The 24,166-nt window shown below is 34.0% G+C and overlaps 1 protein-coding gene across 1 annotated transcript in view; it reads left to right on the top strand.

Moving 5' to 3' along the window:
• LOC142324054 (uncharacterized) overlaps positions 1 to 24,166 on the top strand; it is a 143,265-nt gene that overhangs the window by 94,863 nt on the left and 24,236 nt on the right. The window contains exons 3-5 of the mRNA XM_075364661.1: positions 10,147 to 10,236; positions 17,860 to 18,045; positions 21,037 to 21,228. Coding sequence (XP_075220776.1) covers positions 10,147 to 10,236; positions 17,860 to 18,045; positions 21,037 to 21,228 — 468 coding nt within the window. The remainder of the gene's footprint in view (positions 1 to 10,146; positions 10,237 to 17,859; positions 18,046 to 21,036; positions 21,229 to 24,166) is intronic.

The raw sequence follows: 24,166 nt of genomic DNA, 5'->3' as shown, positions 1-24,166 counted from the left end.
AAACCGGATTCAATTGTCTAGTATCGGGACATGTGTAAATTGACAACTATTTTTTTTTTACGCTTGCATCCTGACCCCGTAGGGGAAGACACCCTCCGCCTACACCTTCCGTTACGAGCCCTTATGGGCTTTACCGGAGGTCATCTTCAATACCTCGGCTTTTGACATATTCCAGTCCGTCTCCGCCAGGATGCCACCGATGCAAATGCCACGAGTGACATTTCCATCGGTGTACTACTATTTAATGAACTCAAAACAAAACACATCTCACCGAGTCTTAAGCAAGACTGAAAAGACCTAACAAAACAAAGGAATTGAACTACCAACCCGTAGAAGGTAAAAGTGAGTTCAACACACAACACGAAACATAAAAATATTACACGGAACAATAACAACACAGTAATATTGAAACAAAACAAAACAAACGACAAGATCAACAACAAAAACATAATTTATAAAATAAAACATCAACAAAAATAGAATAAAAGAGAAAGAGATCCCATCAGCAATCCTTTCCTTTGCTAAATACACTACAAAACTCTCCACTATTGCCCATTTGGCCTGGCTCCTCCAGTTTACACGGATATCCAACGTCGATCCGATAAGATCAAGCCGACAGATGGTCTCCGTACGCATTAACTCGTACTTCGAGCACTCATAAAGAACATGGTAGGCGTCGTCCAATTGCGCACATTGAAGACACATCCCAGAATCTACCAGGGCGAATTTCTGTAGTCTGTCCCTAAATCACCATGGCTGGAAAGAAATTACATCACGTATTTATTAGGGTCCACCCAATTCGTACCGCTCGGTAGGACGGGATTTTTTTTTAGGCGGGATGTCTTTTCTGACGCTATCCCCTTCGAAGAAATACGATATAGTAATTTTTAATGCGTCCAACTAACATCTAGTATTATTAGAATTTTTGTATTAAATTTTTTAATAAAATAAATTGTCAAGTATTTTGAAAAATTAAAATCAAGATCAAAATTTCTATAAACGCCCGAGTTACGCGATCACCGATTGACCGGAATAAAGAACCTATGTTTCCCTCTTCTTATCTCTGCATAAAAGACTATTAATTTTCTTCGTTAAGTTTAAAATAATTAATTTTATTTTATCAGTCCGCATAAAACTCGCATATTTTATTACCTTAAATATAATGTCTATTAAATAAATTAAAATACGAAAACCCGCTGACGTGAATAGTAAACCGGGATACTCGTCTTGTAGATTCAAACTGGTGTAACGGAAATAACACTTTACGAAAATTTTTATTTTTACCACGAATATAATATGTCTTCAGTCGGATATAACGATTACAATAAAAGCTTGCCAGCATATGAGAAATTTGTTGAAGGAAAATTAGAATTCCAATGAACGCTCGGTCAACCGTGATTGCCGACAAGCTGGAACGATTAAATTGAAAAAAAAAAACTACAAAATTCCTAATTACTGTTATTGGTTTACAACCGCCCCTACCAAAGCATATTCATACTAAAATATAAGCTATTTTTAGCGTTTGAAAAATACTGTCTTGACCGATGTTCAAATCCGGAACTTTCCGGATGAACAACCGAGAACTATCTCGTAATGATGTTTTTCTGAATAGCCGGTGCCTGAGATGAAACAAGTGAAGGTATGGCGTTATATGCTATGTTATACCTTTCAATCTTGGCAGTATTTTTGTAACGATTTATAAAAATATATACGCCGCTCATTGGAGAAGGCGGCAGGATACTACTTCACTCCTCGCTTTACCGATGTGTTAGCCATTAGGTCGGTGTTACCCTTAAGAACGGCTATATCATTTTTTGGAGCGATTAATGACTAGCGGCACATAAATGTACAGACACTGTAGCGTCGATAGGTACATCATTAATATGTTCATTTTGTCGGTCTACATTTTTTGTAAAGAATCGGTCGCTTAAATGAGGAATTTTAAAATTAATTATTAGAAACCAATTTTACTAATAATAATAACATGGAATCTAAAAACGGTATCGTTTCAGATGTACAATAAAGTAATCAAAGAATTAAAGTAATAGATAGAAATATAGAATTATTGTAACCGAAGAAACACGTGCAAGCTAAAAAGGATAAGATGCACCGCTACCTTGATATCATCGACCTCAACGGATGAAGCAGAAGTAGTAGAAGAAGAAGAAGAAGGTGAACAATGAGAAAAAAAGAGATGTATAAGATGAAAAAGAAGTAGCCGTGATGTTGAAAAATAGGTACTAAAAGAAAGAAGACGCGACTAAAGCCTTGTGACGGTCGGTTCATCACGTTTTTTTTCAAACTTCACTCGATTCGTTGATTCTTATATACGCCGTAAACATCGAGAAGTGAAATAATATCTCCTTCGCTGTTTCTCTCTCCCTCACTTCTATGCACTCGAACAACCGTAACTAAAGGTGCGATCCATTAACACACGCCGTTGAACTTAACATTTATACACAGAGATGCACAAATATAGCAATAATCTATCGGTTTTTAATTTTCATACAATTCAATATACAGAGATGCAAAAACTATTTTATCTACTATAATGAAGAAGTAAAACAGTATCAGAAAGTAGACTATAACAAATCAAAAGAAATTACTCAGTAATAGTTTTTTAATTTTTTTTTTTTTTATAGCGTTAATGTCAAAAAATTAATTTTTATAAAGACAAATTGTTGTTCGGCCTTTTACTTATTTAGGATCTACCCCGATCTGAAACCCGATATGTTAATATGAGACCCGATACGAGAGACATACTTGAAAAAGGGAAATCCATTCTCAGGAATAACAAGCTTTTCCTGCTAGGCTTACTGATAAAAGTGAGGCGTGAAGTGGTTTCCGGTTACTATTTTTTTGTGAACCGTAAGTCACTATTGGGCATCTATATGCCGAAACTACCGGAATACAATTTATATTCGGGTCTACAATGACACTTTCACTCATCCTACAGTTAGTGAATATTAGTTTCCAAGAAGCTCTCATCAACCGGTACCGTGTATTTCTCTAATGTTATGGATATACGCATTTACTACTCAGAAAAGAGTGGAACATACAAAATACAGTAACAAATATTAACGTATTCCTTCTGCGTGAAATTACGCATTACGTGACATCTGTGTCCCTATTTGACGGCGAAATTATTAATTTTTTTATTTGTAGCATACGTAAAAAAATGAAAGATATTATATACAGATCAGAAATCGCTAGACCGATCTTAGTTTTGATTTTTCATCAACATATTTATCGAATTTTTAGAAAGTTTTTAATCTGAATAAATGGATTTATTCGAATGACTTCGTTATACGACGATCTGCAAGTCTAAAATTGAGCGTATATTTTATTTTTGAGTGTTATTTTGAATGCAGTGATATTTTGAGTCACGGAGTGGCATTCTGTAATCCCACGATTCCAGTGGCTGAAAATTAAAAGACGGTATGGATTTTCTTTCAACTTAATAGAAAATTTCATCGTTTCGAATTTTTCACAAGTAGACGAATGCGGTAAGTTTTTTAGCAAGCGCTACTAAAATTCTGTAGTCATACCGCATCTTAATTAAAATTTTGTCTAAATTTCTAAGAACGCGTTTTATTTTCACGTTAACTTTGGGATCCATACAAAACCCTTCCCCGGACCTCATATTGGTAAATCTACAGCTATAATTTTATTAAAACTCTCATCTTCCTCGATAAAAGAAATGTAAAAAGGAAACCGCGGTCATAATTAAAATATAAAAACCGAGTCGCTTGCTAATTATTAAAACCCTTGCCGATTATTGTATCGGCCAGTTATCTAGATTTATATTTGCTTTTACATGCGTAAAAATAAATAAATTAACTCCCTTTTAACTGAAAATTTTTTAATATACGCGTTCGAGTTAAAGTATAAGAAGAAATATTAACAGACCAACATTTTTATCCTTTGAAACAACTTTTGTCAGAGGTTTATTTTTCAGTTTTTACAGTTTTGCCTAAGGAAGTATGGGATCCCGGCTCCTCCCTAAAAGAAACGCTAAAAGTTTTTTTTCATTTACTAGCTGAGGATGCGTTTAACGAAAAAATATAGGCTATCGTGGCAGCGCCTCGGTCTTTCATCCGGAGAACCCGGGTTCGAATCCCGGTCAGGCGTGGCATTTTCACACGCTATAATACTGTCATTTATCTCATCCTTTGAAGTAATACTAAACGGTACCCCGGAGGCTAAAAAAAGTAAAAAAGATATAGCAAAATGAATTTTAAACGGAATTCATATAAAATCTTTTTTATATTAAAATAATTTTTTCTTAGAGTTGAAGGTTTTTTAAAATTCATTTGCTGGGAATGTATCGTATTAAAACAATTAAGGGGAAAAAGAATTAAAATTTTTTAGACCCACTGAGAATAGAATTTTTAAATAATTTTCATTAAACGAATAACGTTTGAAAACCTTTCATATAACATTTTCTGAAATTTTGATTACTGACTGAAAGTTTCCTTACAGGTAATAAGTAATATCATACACCCTAAGAAATACCAGTTAATTCAACTTATCCGTAATAAGGGATATCTTTCGTTCTTATAGCGGTAAATCTAAATTATTACGATTCACATTTTTGTGACCGTAGCAGTAACAATAGATTAATTACAACATTATAAGGCGAATTTTCAACACAAATTTCAAATTTTAAATACCGGTACTGTTAAATTCATAGAAAAATAATTTTCTGGATATGACCTCGTTACATCAAGGCTTCGTAACTTCTATCGCTTTCAAACATACCAAATATTCTATTAGTGTTACAGTTTTACAGGCACTATCTGATTTCTACACAGTCTTCTTTTTTTTTCCTGTTTAGACTTCGGGAATTACCGTTCAGGTATTACTTCAGAGGATAATATGTATGAGTATAAAAATGAAGTGTAGTCTTGTACAGTCTCAGTTCGACCATCCCTGAGATGTGTGGATAATTGAAACCGAACCACCATAGAACACCGTTATCCACGATCTAGGATTCAAATCCGTATAAAAGTAACTGCCTTTACTAGGACTTGAACGCTGGAACTCTCGACTTTCAAATCAGCTGATTTGGGGAGACGCGTTCACCACTAGACCAACCCGGTGGGTTTCTGATTTCTACACAGCATATTTATTTATTCGATCTTAAATATTATATTTAAGTATTACATTTAAATGAAACGACAGAAAGTAATAAAGAAAAAAGGAGCGAAAACAAAGGAAGATGTGAATTAACTTTAGACCAGCACGATGATTTTTAAAAAAATTAACAAATAACCGACCTCCCACAACGTATCGTCTAGACACCACAATCAAATCTGTGTAAACGACTAGGTAAAAGACGATAATTCATTTAAAAGTTAAAACAGCATCTTCTAGATAACAAATTTTCTATGCTGAGCTTAATAACAAAAGTGAGAAGTGAAGTGGTTTCCGATCGTCTTCTTCAACGAGCTAAATATACTGCTCCGTATACGCCGAATCCACCGTAATTTAGCTAAAATTCGGTCGTAAAACATACTCTTTCTCTACGTTCATCGTAGGGATTGATTATATATTGAAGATTAATTCTTTAAAAAAGAAAATCTGACTGACGGCGGTGTATCTCGAATGCTTTACAGTATTTTATGCCAGCCATAATGTCTGGAACGGATTCTATAAAAGCAAAGCGTTCTACCGTGAATTTACGAACTACATATACGATGATTCAATAGGAAAAGGAACTAATTTCGGAACTGATTCTAGAACTTGAAATAAGGAAAAAAGATTATACAAATATAAGTCCGAAAACGCTTTGTTAATGAGTTACGGCTACCGAAAAATATTTTTCCGGATATCAGTTCCCACGGTGAAATGAGGTCATACTGAAATTTTTAAAGCGTTATATAAGGGGTAAACTTGATGTTTTATTTTGTTTCTTGACCTGAAAAATCGAATAAACTATGTACCAGAACTGCATTTCTCGCATTTTCTATGATATCCAACGAAAAACAGAAAAATTCGCTAACGAAAAACACATATTTTTTAGGTTTGAGTACAGTAACTCAAAGCCTAAATGCATCGATTTTATTATCAAAACTTGTAGAGAATTTAACTGTAAGAAAATAGATGTAATAAGTCTATGAAAAACAAAAATATCAACTTTATTAAAAACAAAACTTAACAGAAAAATGTTATGAATCTATAAAAATTAAATACAGCTTTTTTAAAGTTGTTAAAACTTTTTTTCTTTAACCACTACTAAATTATAATTTTTTTAAAATAAATATGTTATACTTAAAAGAAATTTCTTACAATGGACTATGTAACAACATTTTTGTTTTTTATTTTATTTTAAAAGTGAAAAATATGTTATCCGGTTATCTCTTACATCATGACTGCCGTGTGTTAAGTGTGATAATAACGAGTGAGACGGAATATCTCCTGGGGAATTTTCTGGACATTTCCGGAGGATTTAATAATCGATGGTGGCCTTCTGCTATTTACCAACTCCAAAAAAGAGAATGTACTGTAAGTAAATTGCAAGTTATGCAAAGTTATTTCAGTCATCGGAATGTGCTGCTCCGCGAGGGCAGCCATGAGGTTGGCAAGACGCTGTCTAAGGGATGTCCCCGGGGTAGCGTGTTGGGTCCATTATTGTGGGTGGTGGAGTTTGATTCTCTCCTGCGGCTGAGGTTGCCCAGCGGGTGTTGCATCGTGGCTTATGCTGACGATGGACTCCTCTGGTCGAAGGAAGCTCGCGGAGGGAGGTTGAACTCCGAACCACTCGGGCTTACAGGATGCTTGAACTGTAGGGTCACCAACACAAGATTACATTTAGACCGGGAAAGACCACGATGATGCTCCTCAAAGGCCGTTTGGCAGTGAGTCGGCGTGTCCGTGTTTCGATGGCAGGCCAGCGTATAAAGTATGTTCAGGTTCAAAAGTACCTCGGGGTGTTTCTTGATAAGAAACTGCAATTTAAGAAGCACCTTCAATACATCGCGGAGAGGGCCTGCAATGCCTTCTTCGGTGTTCGACTTGTGGTCAATCCTAATTGGAGTCTTAACTTTAAGACCATGAACATTCTGTATAAAGGCGTGTGCGAAGCTATTATGCTATACGCGGTGCCTGTTTGGGCGGATAGGCTAAAATATAAATGTTATCGGGACATTTTATTAAGGGCTCAACGCCTTAATATTGTCAACAGTAACAGGTGGTTACCGTATTATTTCATGGAAGGCAATTTTGGTGAATGCAGGCGCGAAACCGATAGACTTGATTGCGTCTAAGAAGCAGCAGTGTTATGTTGCTAAGAAGTCCAGTGAGTTGACTAAGAACAAAGTTCCAGAAATTGAACAACATGGCAATGCCTTGTGGCAGGCCAGATGGGATGAAACAGATGGTGGGCGTTATACGCAAGATCTCTCACCAAGTATTGTTGGTTTGCGAGACGCCTCTTTTATCCACCTTAATAAATACGTGACGTAATTTCTTTCCAGCCATGGTGCTTTAAGGGACAGGCTACGGAAATTTGCCCTGGTAGGTTCTGAGATGTGTCCTCAGTGTGGACAATTGGACGACGCCTACCATGTTCTTTATGAGTGCTCAAAGTACAAGTTAATGCGTACGGAGACCATCTGTCGGCTTGATTTTATCGAGTCGGCGTTGGATCTCCGTGTAAACTGGAGGAGCCAGGCCAAATGGGCAATAGTGGAGAGTTTTGTAGTGTATTTAGCAAAGGAAAGGATTGCTGATGGGATCTCTTTGTCTTTTATTCTGTTTTTGTTGATGTTTTGTTTTATAAATTATGTTTTTGTTGTTCTTGTCGTTTGTTTTGTTTTGTTTCAATGTTATTGTGTTGTAATATTTTTATGTTTCGAGTTGTGTGTTGAACTCACTTTTACCTTCTACGGGTTGGTAGTTCAATTCCTTTGTTTAGTTAGGTCTTTTCAGTCTTGCTTAAGACTCGGTGAGATGTGTTTTGTTTTGAGTTCATTAAATAGTAGTATACCGATGGAAATGCCACTGGTGGCATTCGCACCGGTGGCATCCTGGCCGAGACGGACTGAAATGTGTCAAAAGCCGAGGTTTCGAAGATGACCTCCGATAAAGTCCATAAGGGCTCAGATCGGAAGGGAAAGGCGGAGGGTGTCTTCCCCTACGGGGTCAGGATACAAGCGTAAAACAAAAAAAAATAGTTGTCGGTTTACACATGTCCCGATACTAGACAATTGAATCCGGTTTATTTCTATAATGAAAATATGAAAAGATAGATACAGAGTGATAAAGAGGAGTGAGTCGGGGAATCAGCAAGACTAAACATACTAAACACCATCGAAGTTTAGGATGACAGGTCTAAAACTGTCCGGTTAAAATAAAGTTGAATCTAAGTGATTCTTTATTGTCTTGGATTTATTTAAAATCAAAACTTTTTACAACAATGTTTAAATAAACAATAATGCAGTGGCTTCACTCCACCATAACAGGCAAATACGAATAAATAAGGGGAACGCCCAGATACCGGGCTAATTCTGGCTTCAGAAACATTTATTCCGGCTCTAGAATTTTATTATAGAACTATTTTAAAATTTTCACGACTTTTTCTGTCGATGGAACGGATTTCGCTTTCTTTGGCGCACTTTCACCTGCTCCCACCCGCTTATTGGATGCTGTTTTCAGTTCTGGCTTGTAATAGTGAATCAATGTTTCATCTACTATTATAAAAAGTTGAAGAAACTCAGTGGAACGACGATTAAATAAGTCTAACCACCCTCGAGAGGTGTTCAGTCGAATAAGTTTATGGTCGATTGTTAACAAAAGCGGCATCCATCGAGCGGAAAACTTTCTCATACCCAAAACATCGTATAAAATGTACTGGACACATCTACCCCAAGATCTTTGCGATGTCAGAAAGCTCATTTATGTTTGGTCGGCGATCATATAATATACGGGATAGTGAATCTTTGTGATTTTTTGTCGGTCGTAGCCGTTTCTGGGCTTGTTAGTAGTTTTTAATAAATGTACGACCTGATTTAATTGCAACAGCCCAATTTTTACCATCAAAAACGAAGGAAAGAATCAAAAAGTTCGTTGGTATTAATTTTTTTTTTTTAATGTACTTTATAACAGCTCGAACTTCAATTTTATATATTTTTCAGAAAATGTCAAAACGTGGTCATACTTGAGCCATATCTGTTATCAGACGACCGTGTTATGTAGTATAATAATGTTTTAGATCTATAAATCACAAAACTATGTTGCTTTTTTTAAAGCATGAAAAAGTTAGCGCTATAAATCTTCTATTTTGTAGTAAATGTTAGAATTTGTAAACTTAGTGTTTAGCTTAAATACAAATAATATCTATTCACTATAAATATTGCAATTTTTTATAATAACACTTTTGATATAATACAGAGGAAATTTCTAAAACAAAAACAGCTGACTGTTAAAAATAAAAATATTTTAATGCAATTAATCCCACAGATAAAGGTAAAACCATTACATAAAAGTTTACTTTTTGTACCACAAGCACCGTCATCAATTTCACTACTTCTAATGGCTGTATTACAAATAAGGTATTAATAATAAATGTGCTGCATATAAGGTTGTGTTACAAGCGGTACTAATTATAATCTCTCTTTCTGAAAGTAATGTTCATTATAGAGCATAATATGAACAGTGAAGTTGTTAATTGTAGGTCTAATTTAGAGAAACTCAGCTTCTTTTTAACCTCTGGATCCACCATTAGGCATTCTTCAGAGGATGAAGATGAATGATTTGTAGCATGTGTGAAAATGCCATGCCTGATCAGGATTCGAATCCAGGACCTCCGGATGAAAGGCTGAGACACTACCACTCGCATCACAGAGGCCAGCAGAGAAGCTCAGCTTGCAGATAAACAACACTACCTTCTGTCGATAAAAGCAACATAAAGTCATACAGGCCACAGAAACTATTTTAGTTCTGTTTGTTGTAGTAATTCTAACACAAGATGCTCTTTATTCTCAGGCAGAATGTCTGCAATATTATATAAATAAACTATACGTAATTTTGTTGAGTTCAGATTAATAAATAAGTTTAGCACTCGCACTTAAATTGTAAATAATAACAATTTTATTATATGATAATTGTAAAAAATTCTAATTGATTTATTTGATTTGGTTGCAGGACCTATCCATCGTGCAGAATGGCAAAAACGCAATATCGACACGGATTCGAATTCAACAAGTCAGAATTATCCTGGTGGAGGTAAATTATGTAAGTGCTATTCACTCTTCAAAATACATACATATTATTTGGATTATTTTGAGTATAATGTTTTAATATTTAAAGTACTCTTAAATTATTAAATACTTAATAATCTGCTTGTTTTCAAAATACTGCATTCAAGTCTTCCATAGGTTTTTTGACATGCAACAGCAAATGGAACATAAAATAACAAAAACATAAGAAGAGGAAATGCAATAGTGAAAAGAACAGCAACTTTTATTTTCTTAGTCTAGATACCCTGCTATAGAAGATGTTAAAAATTAATTATGAAACATTCATGTTTTAAGAATATATAAAGAGAATTATAGGTGAGGATGTAAGTTTCACATCTTTTAAATGGCAAACTGGTAGGTAGGCAATAAGGCAAAAGATTTTTTAAAAAAGTACTATATCACAATTCTAATTGAATTTTGTTGAAGTGCTATGAATAAGAGATTTCTTTAATACCATATTTGTGGTTGATTTTTGGCTTTCTCTCACTCACTCTCTCTCTCTCTCTCTCTCTCTCTCTCTATATATATATATATATATATATATATATAGAGAGAGAGAGAGAGAGTCCCGATACTAGACAATTGAATCCGGTTTATTTCTATAATGAAAATATGAAAAGATAGATACAGAGTGAGTGTGTGTGTGCGTGAAATAAGTAATATGTGTGAAATAAGTAAATCCAAACAAATTTCAACATGGTAAAACAAATAATTACAAAAAATTGTTAAAAGTTATATACATGTATTTGGAAAATCCTATATAGATAATTGTTTTCCTTATATATAATGTTTTACACCTAGGAATGTCTCAATTTATAAAATAACACTAAAAATTGATAGATGTGAAGTAGATATTTAATGGTAGCAAGTGAAGCCTTATTTAGTAAACTATCTCTTGCAGATCATAAAAATTAAATAATAATGGATGAATTTTTATCATATATTATTGTACCCTTAATTACACTAATAATCATACCCATTTAAAATAAAAAAAAGTCTGAAAATTAAAATTACAAAAAAAAATAATGAAATGGACAGTTAAGAAAATATTTATGAAAACTAATTTACAGAAAAATATATTAAGTCTGTAAATAAATACTTTTTTTGTTCAGTACATTAAATAGATCATGTTATGAATGATGATGTACTAATCCTCAGATTGCTAATATAAGTATTCTATCCTTTACCTAACTGGATTTTTAAAAAACATATAGTTTCATTAAAAAAAAACCACTCTTCAATAAACACATTTTCTGCAGTAATAAATCCAATAAAAATTTCCCTTTCACTAAACAATATCTCTTCATTCAAGAAGAATACACAATTCCATTGAAACAATTTTCAAAAAGAACTTAATTCATCAAATACTTAGGATGAAATTATTAATTTTTAACAGAAAACTAATCTTTCTTTATTATTTCATCCAAATAAAATAATGTGATTTTGAACTATAAAAAGCTAAAAAATAAAAAAAAAAAAATACACGTGTAATAGTAAAATTAAAAAGAAAAATTGATTTTATATTACGAAGTATTTTCCTTGAAAAACCTACATTTCTATAAACACCTTTTACAATGAAGTTTTGTTTTTTTTTATATTTTCAATGGAAATTGTAACTTTTCATAGAAAATAAATATTCTTGAAAAGCTTTTATAAAGATGGTTTAATATCCTTTTTACTTGCTGATAAATTGAAAAAAGAGATTATTTCAGTAAATATCAAACATTTTATTAAAAAAGAATTATTTCAATTCCAGAAAAATAACATTTTTAACACTGTTTAAATATCACACGTTTAACACTATCAATTATTTACAATGACATAAACATTTTTAATAGAAAAATATATATATCACTGTTAAGACTTCTACAAAAACAACCTTTTATCATTTTTCTGTTACTAAAAATTTAAAAAACCCTTTACTATTTAAAAAAAAATATACATAAATATGCATTTAAATAATTTTCATTAATGCCTTCTGAATTATGAATTATTTTTCAGTTATTTTTTTATATATAGTATCTTAATGTACACCTCTTAATGTTATTTCAAGTTTTTATACTTTAAATAATTAATATGGATTTTTAATCTTATATATATTTTTTTTTTTATTTCATAATTGTATACTAAATTGTATTGCTGTTCTGATCAAGGTGTTTACTAAGGTTTCCCTTAATCCATCCAGGTAAATGCTAGGCAGTTTTTTTTTATTCACGTAGTAGCATATCTACTCATTCCTGATATGATCTACATAATGTATTATTATATACCGATCAGAATAAAGATTTATTTATGCTCAAAGCATACTACATGAAGTTTTGTTTGTCTAGAACATTCTTGTATATTGTGTTATGTGGGATTTAGATCAGATTCAGTTGTAAATTAGATTTAATATTAAATGATACAATAGTGATTTAGGAATGTGAAGATGTAAATTATGAAAAAAAGGTACAAATATTACAGTAAGTATTACATAATACCCCCACTTATTTACTTACTTATTACATCTCTTCTTAATGCCTGGTCACAGATGACTGCAATTTTGTTTATGGATTTGCAAGTCTTAGGCACCCCAGTAAAAAAAACAACTCTTTTTTAAACATTTCAACCCCCAAAAAGTAAAAATAGAATTCAAACTGAGAAACTGAATAATTCAAATTTTCCACATTCAGAACATCCATAAAAGAGAACTGAATTCTGATTTATTTCAATTACTATTTGGAGAAAATAAATTTTATTGTTAGAGGAATGAAAGGTGTGAAACCCTTCAAAAAAAAGTCTTGTTCTTATTAATGTTTTATGAGTCGATTGAAGAGTAGTTTAGTTGTCATTGAGATAGAAATATTCACAGGTTTCAATAGGAGTTTCACTGCCAAATATATATTTATAATCATTTACTTAAATCCATTAACCAAAGAAATTGAGATTTTTTACTAGGATTACATTTAGATACCGGTCTAGAAAATCTTGAAAAAGTTAAATCTTATAAAACACCTTTAATGAGTGGGATAAGCTCTATTTACTCTATGGCCAGACACCAGCCTTTCCATTTATATATAAATTGAAAGCTATCATCAGTTACATGGAAGTTCTACAATCTTAGAAATGAAAGCTCTCCAAGCTGTATTATCTCTTATTTGATATTAAATTTGTTACAGATAACCTGAATAATATGACATTATATCTAATACTCTATTAACAATCTTATTTCAATAAATTGCAGAAACCCACTAAGAATTATTTTATTTATAGCAACTCAGTCAGCATCATCAGTCATGATGCACCTTTTATTTCCGATGTAGTTTTTAAGTCAACAGTAATTTGAAGTTTAGAATTATTGTGTAAGTTACAAGAAATTCCTACCTGCCAAAAGTTAATCAGTGTTTTTTTATTATCTCACTGATTTATTTAATTAATTAAATTCAACCTAGAATATAAGTTTTCTACCAATCAAGCAAAACCTTCTGATCGAAATGAAGTAGACAATATTTTTGGGCTTTTTTATAAAATATGTTATGGAGTTCGGTACATCCACTAAATGAAAGCAGATGAAATATTATGAATTGATTTTTAAGTAAAAAATAAATTTCTTATAAACCAAAACTATTTGTTACTATGAAAAAAAAAATTAAATTTATTACTTTCTAAATTCCATACCTTCTAATTGCAATCCTATAATTGTATGATTTATTACCAAAACGGAATGATTATGCTAATAATAATTTCCATTCAAAGCATTTTGGTACCTATTTGATCTTCTTACTTGATGAAGTCCATTCAAAAAGTAACTATACACACCTGTCATGTGCTAATACAACAATACGTAACATTGACTTATTTTACAGCAGTTTGTTGGAAACGGTCTCCGTGAATATCCAGACATATCTGCACAAGTTAGTTCTTGTTCTCAAACATTTTTACAGGTTGTACATCTGGAATATTCTTGGTGAAATCATAAATATTACTTTCTTCATAACCCTCAAAAGAAAAATCTGGTGGGCTTAAGTTGTCTCAAAGTCACCCAGCTTCAATGGCTGGTGGAAGCAAACTGCACACAATGTGAGATTACCACCTTTGCAGAAAACATCACTTTCACCACACAAATACAACCCCTCAAAATTCAGTCGTGTTTATATAGATGTACAGTTACTTTTTGAACATGCTTTACAATTCAGGAGTTTTAAGAAAAAAAATACTTATACATATGTATGTGTTTTATAAAACGTAAGTTGAAAAAAACAAACATTGTTTTGAAAATTGTATAAAAATATATAGAAGAAACTCAATATGGACTTGATGATATCAATCAGTTCTTGAATAACCTTAAGATTATGAAGTAGATTGTAGATAATCAGGTTCTAGATTAATTTCTTTTTTTTTTGTTTACAGTCATTTGACTGGTTTGATGCAGCTCTCCAAGACTCCCTATCTAGTGCCAGTCATTTCATTTTGATATATGCCGTACATCTTACATCCCTAACAATTTGTTTTAGATATTCCAAACATTGCTTGCCTGCACAATTTTTCCCATCTACACATCCCTCCAATATTACAGCAACTATTCCAGGATGTGTTAATATGTGGCCTATAAGTTTTTCTCTTCTTTTAACTATATTTTTCCAAATGCTTCTTTCTTCATCAATTTGCCGCAACACCTCTTTATTTCTCACTTTATCCAACCACCAAATTTTTAACATTCTCCTACAGCACCACATTTCAAAAGCTTATAATCTTTTCTTCTCAGGTACTCCAATGGTCCAAGTTTCACTTCCATATAAAGCTACACTCCAAATATATACTTTCAAAAATGTTTTCTTGATATTTAAATTAATTTTTCAGGTAAGCAAATTATATTTCTGACTGAAAGCTCATTTTGCTTGCGCTATTCAGCATTTTATATCGCCCCGGCCTTGTCCATCTTTAGTAATTCTACTTCCCAAATAACTAAGCTCTTCTACCTCCATAATCTTTTCTCTTTCTATTTTTACATTCAGTGGTCCATCTACATTACTTCTACTACATTTCATTACTTTTGTTTTGTTCTTGTTAATTTCATGCGGTAGTTCTTGCGTAGGACTTCATCCATGCCGTTCATTGTTTCTTCTAAATCTTTTTTTACTCTCAGCTAGAAATACTATATCATCAGCAAAAATAGCATCTTTATCTTTTCACTTTGCACTGTTACTCCGAATCTAAATTGTTCTTTAACATCATTAACTGTTTGTTCTCTGTAAAGATTAAAAAGTAATGGGGATAGGGTACATCCTTGTCCCTTTTTTATAACGGCTTCTTTCTTATGTTCTTCAATTATTACTGTTGCAGTTTGGTTCCTGTAAATGTTAGAAATTGCTCTTCTATCTCTGTAATTGAACCCCAAATTTTTTTAAATACTCAACCTTTTATTACAGTCTCTGTTATCAAATGCCTTTTCTAAGTCTATAAATGCTATGTATGTTGGTTTGTTTTTCTTTAATCTTCTTTGTACTATTAATCTGAGTGCTAAAATTGGTTCCCTTATTCCTATACTTTTCCTGAAACAAAATTGGTCTTCTCTTAACACTTCTACTCTCCTCTCAATTCTTCTGTACAGAATTTAATTAAGATTTTTGATGTATGAGTAGTTAAGCTAATTGTTCTGTATTCTTCACATTTATCTGCTGTTGCTTTCTTTGGTATCATGACAATAACACTCTTTTTGAAGTCAGATGGAACTTCCTCTTTTTCGTAAATATTATACACCAGTTTGTAAAATCTATCTATCACTTCCTCACCTGCACTGTGCAGTAATTCTGGAGGTATCCCGTCTATCCCAGGAGCCTTTTTGCTATTCAAATCTTTTAATGGTCTCTTAAATTCAGATTTCAGTATCGTATCTCCCTTTTCATGCTCTTCGACTTCCTCTTCTTGCTCTATAACATCAGTTTCTAATTTATTTCCTCCGTATAACTCTTCAATATATTCCAACCACCTATCGACCTTTTCTTTCATATTATAAATCAGTAGACCATCTTTGTTTAACACATCATTAGATTTTAATTTATGTACTTTCCTGTATGCTCTGTCTATTTTACTAATGATCATTTCTCTTTCCACATCTGAACACTTTTCTTTAATTCACTCTTCTTTCACTAATTTGCACGTTTATAGTATTTCTTAATTGTCTATAGTACCTTTTGCATTCTTCATCACTAGTATTCTTATAATTTGTACGTACATCCATCAGCTGCAATACATCCTTTGATACCTGAGGTTTTCTACCAGTTCTCTTTGTTCTGCCTAAGTTTGCTTCTGCTGATTTAAGAATTCCCTTTTTAACATTCTCCCATTCTTTTTCTATATCTTCTATCTTATCTTTTTTACTCAGACCTCTTGCGATGTCCTCCTCAAGAATCTTCTTTAAATCTTCCTCAAGCTTCTCTAAATCCCACTGATTCATCTGACACCTTTTCTTCTGGTTTTTAAAAACAAACTACATTTCATTATCACTAAATTATGGTCATTATCAATGTCAGCTTTAGGATAAGCTTTGCAGCTGACGAGTTGATTTCTAAATCTTTGTTTAAACATGATATAATCTATCTGATATCTTGCAGTATCAACTGGCTTTTTCCTTGCGTATATTCTTCTATTATGATTTTTAAATTGGGTGTTGGCAATTACTAAATTATACTTCATGCAAACTCAATAAGTAGGTCCCCTCTTTCATTTCTTTTGTTGACTCCGTATTCACCCACAATATTTCCTTCCTTGTCTTTTCCAATGCTTGCATTCCAATCTCCAGCTGTTATTAAACTTTCATCCCCTTTTATGTGTTTAATTGGGTCATCAATTTTTTCATATACACACTCTATTTCATCATCATCATGGACACTTGTTGGCATGTAGACGTTAACAATTGTTGTTGGTTTAGGTTTTGATTTTATCCTTATGATAATGATTCTATCACTATGCATTTTGAAATACTCTACGCTCTTCCCTATATTCTTGTTCAACATGAAACCCTAGATTAGCTAAGTTATTTTTAGTAATCCAGCAGTTAGTTTTTTTTTTTTTTATAACTAATTGTTCAAATTTTAAATATCATTGGTTTTTTATTATTCCATTTTAACAACATTTAAAAGAAACTATCTAGTTTATATATTTTAACTCTACATTGATTTGGCTGCAATTACAACAAGAGAACATTTACAGAAAAGTAAATGGTCATTTTCAGAACAATTATCTACTTTCCCTAGAAAGTGTTACAGCGTAATATCAAAACTCTGACTTTAATAATAATATTATTATTACAAACACATAACAAAAAAAAAAAATTAATTTATTAATTATAGAATTTTAATTTCAAAAGTTTTGTTAAAAATTTCATATGACTGCTTCAACAAATCTGGTGGCTAACCATTAATTAAAATGAAAAGGTTTCCAATGAATTTAAATTAAATGTAATGGATTTAGGCTTAATAAATTGTGATCAAAATCATTCAGTCAGTAAGTCAATATTTTTCAATAAATCTGAAAAAAATTTCTAAAAAATATGTTAAATAAACAGATAAATTAAATATAGTTATAAAAAAAATGTAATTGTTTAATTTTCATTTAAAATATACTTAAAATGTTTTAGATTATGGAGAATGCATAACAGATCAAGGAGTCTACCATGCAGGTGAGAGTGTACCCAGCCCTGGACCATGTGAATCATGCACATGTAGGCCACCAAAAGTATTTTGCAGTATGATGCCTTGCCCAATTAATCCAGGATGTCGAACAATCCAACGTTCAAATCAATGCTGTCCTGATTATAGATGTGGTAAAATTTAATTATTATTTTACAACAAAATATAGTTTTATGTTAATATAATGAAGCATTCATTGTATTATTCATTCATTCTGGAATCTCTTTCAGTGAATTTATAGAGTTCATATTCCTTGAGAACAACCAAAGTTTTATGGATCTTTGTGTTCTTGTAGTGTACAATGACTCACGACTCACAGTTACAGAAACAAATACCAGCAGTATTTAACTATCTTGGAAGGTTAATTGAATGACAAAATTGAAATATATTAATGTTTAAGAAAAATGTGTTTTTATTAGACATGACAAAAATAAATTCCAGCAAGAACAGTATTAAATATAAAGGGACCACAACTAATAGTTATGAATATCTTGTGGCATTCTGCTTGACAACAAATTGCTTACTGTGAAAAGCAGCTATGTTAATACTCTTTAGAAAATATCTCCAAGCAATCTAAAAATGGCCTACAAAGGAGTATTTTAAAACATGATGTACTGGATGATGACAATATGGACTAACAAATCAGAACAAAGGCTTCATTCAACATTTACAGAATGCCTAGCATATAGCCACAAAAATGTGTAATGATATGCATAAAAAATATTCATTGCCTGGTGTAGTTGTGCTACGTGGTAATTAGAAAGAGTGTAGAAAGTTATGATCAAGGTATTCTGCTTGCAAAGTGATAAAAGAAGAGCAAAGTGGCAAGTCATATGACACAATTATCAAAATGTGTGCTTTTTATGATGCTAAAGCCAATTTAAATTTTATAGTTTTATCCTATTCCTCTCTGAAGGAGGTGTCAAAGCCCCTGATTTGGAAACATGGCTTTACAATTGGAAAACCTCAAATAAGGGAAGATCTGTATATGAAAACATACTAAGTTTGGAAGGGGTGTGCTTCAAAGATTCACATACAGGCTATAGTGGCCCCTAGCCCTATGGTTCAATATTGAGAATCGAATAATTGGCTGAAAAGGTTTTTGTCTGAACAAATGGTTTCAGTCAAGCCAGTACTCAATGGATTAGGAAGGCTAAAGCTCATGCAACCCTAGAAGATCTAGGGAAAAACTGACTGCTGATTGGCTATAAGTCCTTGTAGCATGGGTTACATGCACAACTATTTGAAATTTCCTTAATGAGGAATATACTGCTCAATAGCCACAATCATTAAACAGAATTTTCTTTCTTATTATAAAAATGGATCTATGATGATTCTCTTTTATAATCATAAAAGACAAGATATAACAATAACTTGTTATAAATGTCATTAAGGATTATCATGTTTTTGTGTATTAAATCAACAAGTTTTTATCTTATACTTCTAAAGAGGTATGTGTTGCAATTTTACCATTATGGTAAATTGAATTGAATATATTTAATATGTTTTAAAAATCACTTTAAGGGCTATTGTGGCTGTAAGCTGTAAAAGCAACTAAATCCTAAGCATCATCATCAAACATGTGCATCATGATGTTGGTCGCAAAAGCAAATAAAGAATAAAAAAATGATTTATTGCAATAAATAAATTTAATACTGAGCGAAAAGTAAGAAATACTTATGTCAAATTTTTATGTTTTTAGTAAATTTGAATTAGTTTTACCAGTATCATTAAATACCAGTGGCTTCTTAAGTGAATAAACATTAAGGTAGTAACTAAAGTAATAAAAGAATTAATAAAAAGTAATGATTTTGTCATCCCCTGATAAAATCATGTTATTTAAAATACTTATGACTCTGGTAGTTTCTGAAATCAAAATAAAAATAACTTTGTTTTACATCGGTGTAACTTGCTAATGTAAGTTACACCTTTCATAAAGGGATCAGCAAATCCTTTACAAAGAGGATTTATTAGGATTTCATCAGAAAGCTACCTATTATAATGGGTCCAATGATTCGACGTCTGGAAAATTTTGACACATTTTCGTGTTTCACATCTCCCAGACCCCAAAACCACCGTCAGTTCAAAAGTTTATAAATATATATATATATATATACATGATTTTTCTAAAGTCAGTACTTACAAGACCCATATTCCTCTGTACCTATATATTGTATTTTTTATCATAAAAACCAACTTGAACAACTCAAGTACAGAATTACAAAGTAAATGAAATGACACATTATTTTTTATTCCAAAAGCACTTCCACGGGATCCTGCATCATCAGTTGTATATAAAAGATATATTTATACAAAATTACATATCAAACATATTTGTTTTTTTTTTAAATTAAAATTAAAAGATTAAAATATACACAAAACATATAAAGTCAATTAAATATAATAACTACATATATATAAATATGACATCATAATTAAACATTTTAAAAATTAAAATTAAATTTAAAATAAAATAAATAGATAAAAAATTTATACTACATAACCTGTCCAGCCAATGTTACATTACTGTGTGGATTTTCTGTGTATTATCTATTTATTTTATTTTAAATTTAATTTTTAAAATTTTTAATCATGATGTCATATATATATATATATATATATATGATTTAATAGGTACAGTATCTCCTCCTGTAATAGGTACAGTATCGAATTGGTTTAAAGTGGTTGTTAGTCCTCTAAAAATTACCTAAAACTTTTGTCTGAAACAATTTTTGATATGACCAACCCTTACAGCAAGGGATGACCAAAATATTGCTGGAATTGTAAGATGGGGCTTGTCATATACTAAATATGTGAAACTTTTTTCACATGCAACCACTGTCGTGTTGAATAAATTTGAAGTTTTTCTTAACTTTAAGGTCGAAGTCTTTTTTATCCCCTACTTAGCATTGGTGAAATCTACCTCCACCTTCCGGCATATACAAAGGAATTTTTTTTTGTGGTGATAAAAACAGAACTTGTAATTAAATAATTAAAAAAGGATGTATAAAAATTCTTATTTTAAAACTCTCATGTGCTAATTAATTATTACAAGCTATCAGGTTACTCAAGTATAATTCTTTTAATGAATATTTAGAAAGTATTGATAATAAATTTATTTACAGAATGCGAATACAATGGTCAAACATATAACAATGGAGAAAAAATTAAAATACCTGAACAGCCATGCCAAGTATGCTATTGCAAAGGAGGTGAAGTGATGTGTACTTCAATTACATGTTATGAAAGAGACGACTGCGAACCAAATGTTATTCCTGGACAGTGTTGTCCAAAATATGACCACTGTCCACCTCTCGGTAAGTCTATATAAGTGAATTTTAAAATAATTTGTATTATGTTTGTATTTGTACTATGTTTGTATTTATATTATGTTTTTATTTATATTATAATTTTTTTTGTTCACCTTCATTCACCCCACCCCCTGAAACTGCAACAAGCATTTATGCATAACTCAGCTCTGGGGAGTGCCTTCACTTCAAACTACCTTGGCAGAACGAGGTCCTGCCAAGGAAGCTGGGACTCGATCTTGCAGTACATGCCACACCTCTAATGAGAGGACCCCCAAAGGGGTCCCCTCACCAGGACTGTAATCTTAATGCCCTGCTTCTATTGGGAAACCCCCAAGGGGATCCCAACTGGGACTATGGTCTTACATACCCCCAGAGGCGCTGTGAAAGAGTCCTCGTCCAATCACTGATGGTGGGATGCTGGAGCTTCCCACCCCTCATTGATGGGGCTGTTCCCCATAGACACCTAGGAGGACTGAGCAGGCGCCGCATCTTCATGTCGCAGGTGAAGCCTGGCATCCCCATCCCCCCCCCCCCCCTGCGTACATGTCTGCCGTGCAACCAACAGGAAGGACACCAAGCCTCTCGCCGGCAGTCCTTCCATGGATGACTGGCCTCACCACAGATGAAACAGTGACCACTACGATCTGGTCCAGTACACGAATTGGCCCTGTGGCCTGGCTTCTAGCAGCGAAAACAAAGGTCGTCAAATGAACATCGCATAACCCTACAAGCCAACCATCCAATACGGATACGTCCATCACCCAATGATTTATCTGCAAGGATGGCCGGCACAGCCACAGTGACCACCTGCATTGCACCATAGGCCGGTCGCATGGACATAACTTTGATCGACACTAACTCCCACATGATTTATCGAAACTCCGTAATGGTGAGTACATCCACTTCCTTAATAAGGACGTGGTCCCTCCTACCACCCCTCTCTGTCAGAGCCGTAGTGGTGCCCTCGACCTTTGCAGAAATATCCTTGCTTATCCGTTCAGCAGCACCACTATCGGCCCGCACCCGGATGTGGAGGTCCTCACCCTAACCCATACGCGTGGAGAGGACCCCAACTTCACCTGGCGACACAGCTCCTTTTCACTGAGCAGAAGAGGTCAGCGTAAGTTTTCCCCTCTGCTTTGACTACCACTGTCATCGTCGGTGGCCTACCTGCTGTTTCCTGCCTACATTCTTCTGCATCAATACCAACAGGTGCACAAAGTATTTATTCCCGACCCGTCGATTGAGATATTCAACTGTGCGGCGCAATAGTAGCCCAACTTGCCCCGATGGTCCTGAAAAACTCACCCCCCAACTGTGCCCATCCTTCATCACCTGAGGAACCGACCGGCATACGATGGAGGCCACCTCACGGTCCCCAGCCACCGAGTTAATTATTAGGGCGTAATCAGTATGACCAAGGTCAATTTTGGAACTACTGCCCTCCCGGACAGGTCTCGAGCAGATGACTGTGCTATAAGGACTTGGCTCCCCGTCAGTTTACCCAAACGAGCCAGGTACTCAATCTATGGTGCTTTACGAAATACCGGAGTGTGATTTGGGTGGTCAACCCCATCTGCCAGATCAATTATCCATGCAAATCCAGTACCTTCTTCTACCCCAGCGGTGTCGTCCACCAGTTTGAAGATTGTTGGTTAGCTGGCATCTCTCCCGCCACCACCCCATTCGGTCGCCCTAGAGCATAGACCAAATGTCCGTGCCAAAAAACGGCTACTGTACCTCAGAAACAGATTTGCGACCTCGTATCCTAAATGCTCCTGATGAGCTCCTAACTAGCGTGAGCGGTTAAGCAGGGTGCCGTACAGCACCCGCTTAAGTGTCCCTACCACTCACTTGTCCACATTAAAACTAAATCGGGGAGGCGCACAATTAATACTATATAGTCATACAATAAAAGACGGTAATTTAAACCGCCACGCCTCGGTCGCTGTCAGCCAGCTAGTGCCTGTCCACCATTTAAAGCGCTTGGAGCTTTTACTGGCTGGTGGCCAGCCATTATTTCGGATAAGGACTTCCCACAGCTCCGCTATAGGAATCAATAAATCCCATTTAAATTTAAAATCTAACGATGACGGTTGAACATCGCAACTTCATCGAGGAACCCCCACACGGTCCGACAATGCGGCTCTTGCCACATCGACTCGCCGTTTATGAGCGGCCAGTTTTCCCCCTGACCTCTAAGTTCCAGGGTGGCCCGGTCTCTGGCCCCCCCAAGAGCAGGGCAGTCGAACATTAGATGTTCGTTCGACTGGACCTCCCCGCAGACACACAACTCATCAGCCGCTAGGCGAAACCTGAACAGATATTGCATCAAATTCACATGGTTAGTGAGCACTTGGGCACCCGACGCCCTTAAAAATGAATTCGAGGCATACCATCCCCCCAGATCCTGTATAAATCTATACAGGGATCTTCCCTTATTCGTGGTGTGCCATTAATGCTGCCATGCATCCATCGCGAGGCTCCATAGCCTCTTCCGCAGGCGGGAAATGGGCAACTGAACGAAATTTGGACCCGGTGCATTGTGATAGTCGTTCCGCTCCGGTTCTCAGGTTTGAAGATTGGAAAACATCCTCAGGCTAGCCCCGAAGGACCAGTTTCCCAAGGTCTTCGTCAGCAACACCATCATCAATCATTCGATGGAGCCCGCACCTGACCAGGACGCAGTCCAGTCAAGACCCGCGGCTGGAGTCTGCGAAGCCATGTACGTAACAGTGAAATATGTCGTCTTCCACCGTACCCGGCCGAGTTTATTGTCCCTCCTCAGGCTCTATGATTATTTCATCAAGAACATCTTGAAACATCTTCATCATACAAACAGGCATCCATACGTCCGGAACAATCCTTGATTTCTACTTTTGTGTTCTTATGCTGCCGTACAACCCAGCTTAACTACTTAACGTGTTTAAACAAAAAGTCATGT

The sequence above is a fragment of the Lycorma delicatula genome, chromosome 4 (genome assembly GCF_047948215.1).
Source record: "Lycorma delicatula isolate Av1 chromosome 4, ASM4794821v1, whole genome shotgun sequence".
NCBI lineage: Eukaryota > Metazoa > Arthropoda > Insecta > Hemiptera > Fulgoridae > Lycorma > Lycorma delicatula.
This window is presented reverse-complemented; position numbering and strand designations above follow the sequence as displayed.